At 64.4% G+C, this 3,576-nt stretch overlaps 1 protein-coding gene across 2 annotated transcripts in view; it reads right to left on the bottom strand.

Moving 5' to 3' along the window:
* LOC113206117 (insulin-like receptor) overlaps positions 1–3,338 on the bottom strand; it is a 70,986-nt gene extending 67,648 nt beyond the window's left edge. The window contains exon 1 of one of the 2 annotated variants that reach the window (XM_026422044.2): positions 2,062–3,338. In XM_026422044.2, the coding sequence (XP_026277829.2) occupies positions 2,062–2,758 (697 nt within the window). In that variant the 5' untranslated portion in view covers positions 2,759–3,338. The remainder of the gene's footprint in view (positions 1–2,061) is intronic. The other variant, XM_026422043.2, reaches the window with a different exon arrangement.
* Positions 3,339–3,576: the final 238 nt, after the last annotated feature.

The following is a 3,576-nucleotide window of genomic DNA, read 5'->3' as shown; positions in this document are numbered from 1 at the left end:
ACAACACACTCGTGCGGGTGAAGGGAAATCACCCGGCCGTTTCATCACTTCGCGCCAAATAGCAAGGCAAATCTACATGACATGGTAGCAAAGGGTTGCCCCACATATCTTCTCCAGGCAACTTCTTCCAACTTTCCCCTAATTATGGTGTGAAGTTTTCCGACTAAACATAAAACAAGTGGAGATATGTGCCTAACGACAATCAATGGTCTAGTCGAATGGAAGAAACCGGGAAATGTTCAGTTTTACCCTTTCTCTATGGGACAGTTTCAAAATTCTTTGAGTTTTATAGGTTCACTAGATTGACAACCCTAGACAGGTCAAGCTGGCAGCGGTGCGGTGTGTGTGTGTGGGGGGGGGGGTGCCACAGCGCCACCCGATGTGCCAGTGCCACCCCTCCGAGCTATGGGCCAGGCCGCGGGGTATGCTAGGGCGCAAGGCGCCCCATCAGCAATCTGTTTCCAATTATGATGAGGCCACAGCTTTAGAGGGCTCGGCCTGGACGCGGGACTGCCCCGCCCAGCTCGCAGCTCGCGCGGCAGAAACCAGAGCGCAGCCGGCACTTTTATTCCTACCCACCCGACACCCGGGCATCTCACTTTCACAATGGTCACCTCCAACCATACACCGCCGGGCTGGCACAGCGGGGCAGGCGGGGCAGGCGGGGCAAGGCGGGGTGGGGTGGAGTTGGGTGGGGCAGGGCGGGGTGGCCAGGTATGCACGTGCCGCGGGGGGGCGTGGGCCAGCGCCAGCAGGGCCAGCAGCGGGTCCGGCAAGGGCCACACAGCCCAGTGCCACACTGAGCCACTGCCCCCTACCCAGGAGGCGTGGAGAAGGACCAGAAGGACCCTGTGGTCTACGTGGCGGCAGAGAAAGACTTTGTTAGGGTAGTACGTGAAGACTGACGACGACTCAATGGCGGACGAAAGGACTCCAATGAGATGGCGCGCGCGCAGAAGACGATGAAGGACTTGGTCCAGGCCTGATTTAAGGTTACTGGGGGAGGGGGGGGGTCAGGTCCAAGGGTTGTCAGATTGTCAGCAGAAGCCGCAGCTTCGCCTTCTCGGGGCGAGAACCAGAGGGGAATGTGCCGGGTGTACTATCAGAGTCTTCGCCGCAGTGTTGCTGGTTTGCCTACTAGCCCCGTCCATGCTCCGTCCGTAATGCGCCATGACTGCTCAAGGCCCTAGGGGGCGTGCAACCCCGCAACACTGCAGCGTCCGCTATGATGCGTCCGCTATGATACGCCCGCGGAACATAACTAGTGTTAACCCCGGCCAAAATGTGGGCAATCCCCCGGTCTAGAGTGAACAGCAGTGAGTAGCACGCCGCCACGCCCCGTCAGTCATCGGCTGTCAGCCTGGCTCCCTCCAGCGCCCCGACATCGATCGCTGCTGGCCCGCCCAGCCACAACACTCGCCTAACCTCACTTTAGGTCGCTTGCCTCTCCCCCCCCCCCCTTTTCCAGACAAACACATCCCAGAATACAAGTACTACTACCAATCATTAAGTAGATGCCACTCGCTTCAACCAATAGTTTTTTCGACAGTAAAAATGTCATGCCCAGGAAGTCGTCCTGAAAGTGGGATGAGAGGGGGGGGGGGGGAGCGCACACGTTGACAGCTCGCCGCCCCGCCCAAAGCCAGGCCGCCGCGCCGCGCATTGACCCAAAACTAGGTTATGTTTGGAATTTTGGGAGGCGGGGGATGGGAAGCCAGGCGGGGCGGGGAGAGGTCTTCCTGCCCGCGGGCCGCGAGGGGCGAGTCATACGCCGTGAGACTCGCTAAAGTAACGCCCGCCGGTGACAACACCACCAACACCAACGTGCCATTCATAACGGGGCGGGGAATCCATTCCTGGACAAACTAGAAACAAATCCAACAAATCTACCCATTCGCCCGTCGTCAGACGACTAGCCCGATTCGTGTCACTCGAGTGACACTTGGATAAAATCAAAGCAAAAACTCCTGCTGAAAAAAATGTAGCGTTAGAATCAACTTGTAACCATTCTGATGCCCGGAGGACCTCCGAAGAGGACACGCCCGGCCGATCCATTCTTACCTACGTCCTCGCCCTGGACGGAGGGGCCGTCCGTCTGCGGGCTGACCACGCTGCCCGCCAGGCCGCCCCCCACCCGGAGCAGCAGCAGCAGGACAATCCAAAACGAGGAAGGCGGCCCCGTGAGGCCGGGGCGCGCGGGGCAGGGCGCGGGGCGGGGCGCGCGGCGGGACACCGCGCCGAGCACTCTGTGGCTCCACAGCACTAGCACACACCACAGGGACCACAGGGACCAGGCGCCGGCGCCACGATCACCACTGACACTAGCACTGCACGGTAGGGCCTCCGGGCCGGAGCCCTCCGGGGGCCGGCGCCAACGTCTTCTACGGCGTCTCCAGCGACACCTCCACAGCTGCCTGCAGCCGGCTTGCGCCTCGCACGCGCTGCAGTGGCAGCAGAACGTCCTGCACCGGGGCTCGTCCTCAGCCCTGGCGCCACACTCGCACTCGGCGTCCTCATCATCATCGTCGTCGTCGTCTTCGCCCGCGTGGGTGTCGATGGGGGCGGCGTCCGCGTAGGGGCACCCAACGCAGGGGTGCTGCAGGCGGGCGCTGGCCGCGGACGGCAAGGGACCTCCAGGGTCTGGCGGCGATGTCCAGGATCCCGTGGGCGGCGCGGCGGCGCTCATGGGGACACAGGGGGTCCAGGGCGGCGGGGCCTCGGGTGAGGCCCGCGCCGAGGCCCACTCCCGGGGGCTCATGTCGAGCGCTGGCGGGGGCTTGGGCCGAGGCTTGGGCCGAGGCTGGCCCGCGGGCGAGGCGACATCACTCCTGCTACGCCTTGGTCCGCTAGAGCCTCGCTCCGTTCGGCCTGGGTTCTGGCTGGGATCGCCTGGCCTGCCTGGCTCGGCGCAAGCTCGGCTCCTACACGCAGCACTTCTCGCTCTGCTCCAACTCGGTTTCACTTCACATGCCTGTGCCTGGCGCGCGCTGCTCGGCGCGGAGCAGGCCAGGGGCTCGGCGGCGGCAACACACGGGGCGGAGGCTCCTCGCCACGGGCACGGCGTTAGCACGGCGTTAGCACAGCGGACACGACGCACTCAAAACAAACAACAACGATGGAAAGGGGGTGGGGGGGCGCGGAGCGACGCGACGTGAACCCGCTCGCAGACCGACCACTACGCAACTAACCCCAGTTTGTTTTCGTAGCAAGCTGAGCGAGCGGCAGCGGCGCGGCGGGGCGGACGAGCGGACGGCCTGCGACTCGGATCGGTCCGTCTGCGTGTCGCCCCCACCCCCTCGCCCGAACCTTGCCGGGGCCGCGTCCGGGAGGCGGCCGGCGCGTGCTCGCTCGCTCCCCCGCGGACGCCCGTCTCCCTCTGTCTCTCCCTCTCCGTCGCTCCGCCTCCTCCCCGCTCACGCGGCCCCCGCCGTCGCTCCGCTCCGACGGAAAAAAATCAATGGCGGCGCGGCTGTGCTGCGCGGCGCTGCGCGGTGCTCACGGCGGCGGCAGCGCGGGCGTGACGTCACCGTCACCATGGCGACGGGGCGTATGGCCGGGCCGGGCGCGTAGTACGGC

Source organism: Frankliniella occidentalis, unplaced genomic scaffold (genome assembly GCF_000697945.3).
Source record: "Frankliniella occidentalis isolate FOCC.00 unplaced genomic scaffold, Focc_3.1 Scaffold60, whole genome shotgun sequence".
Taxonomy (NCBI): Eukaryota; Metazoa; Arthropoda; class Insecta; order Thysanoptera; family Thripidae; genus Frankliniella; species Frankliniella occidentalis.
The sequence above is the reverse complement of the archived record's forward strand: the minus strand, read 5'-3'. Positions and strand labels throughout refer to the sequence as shown.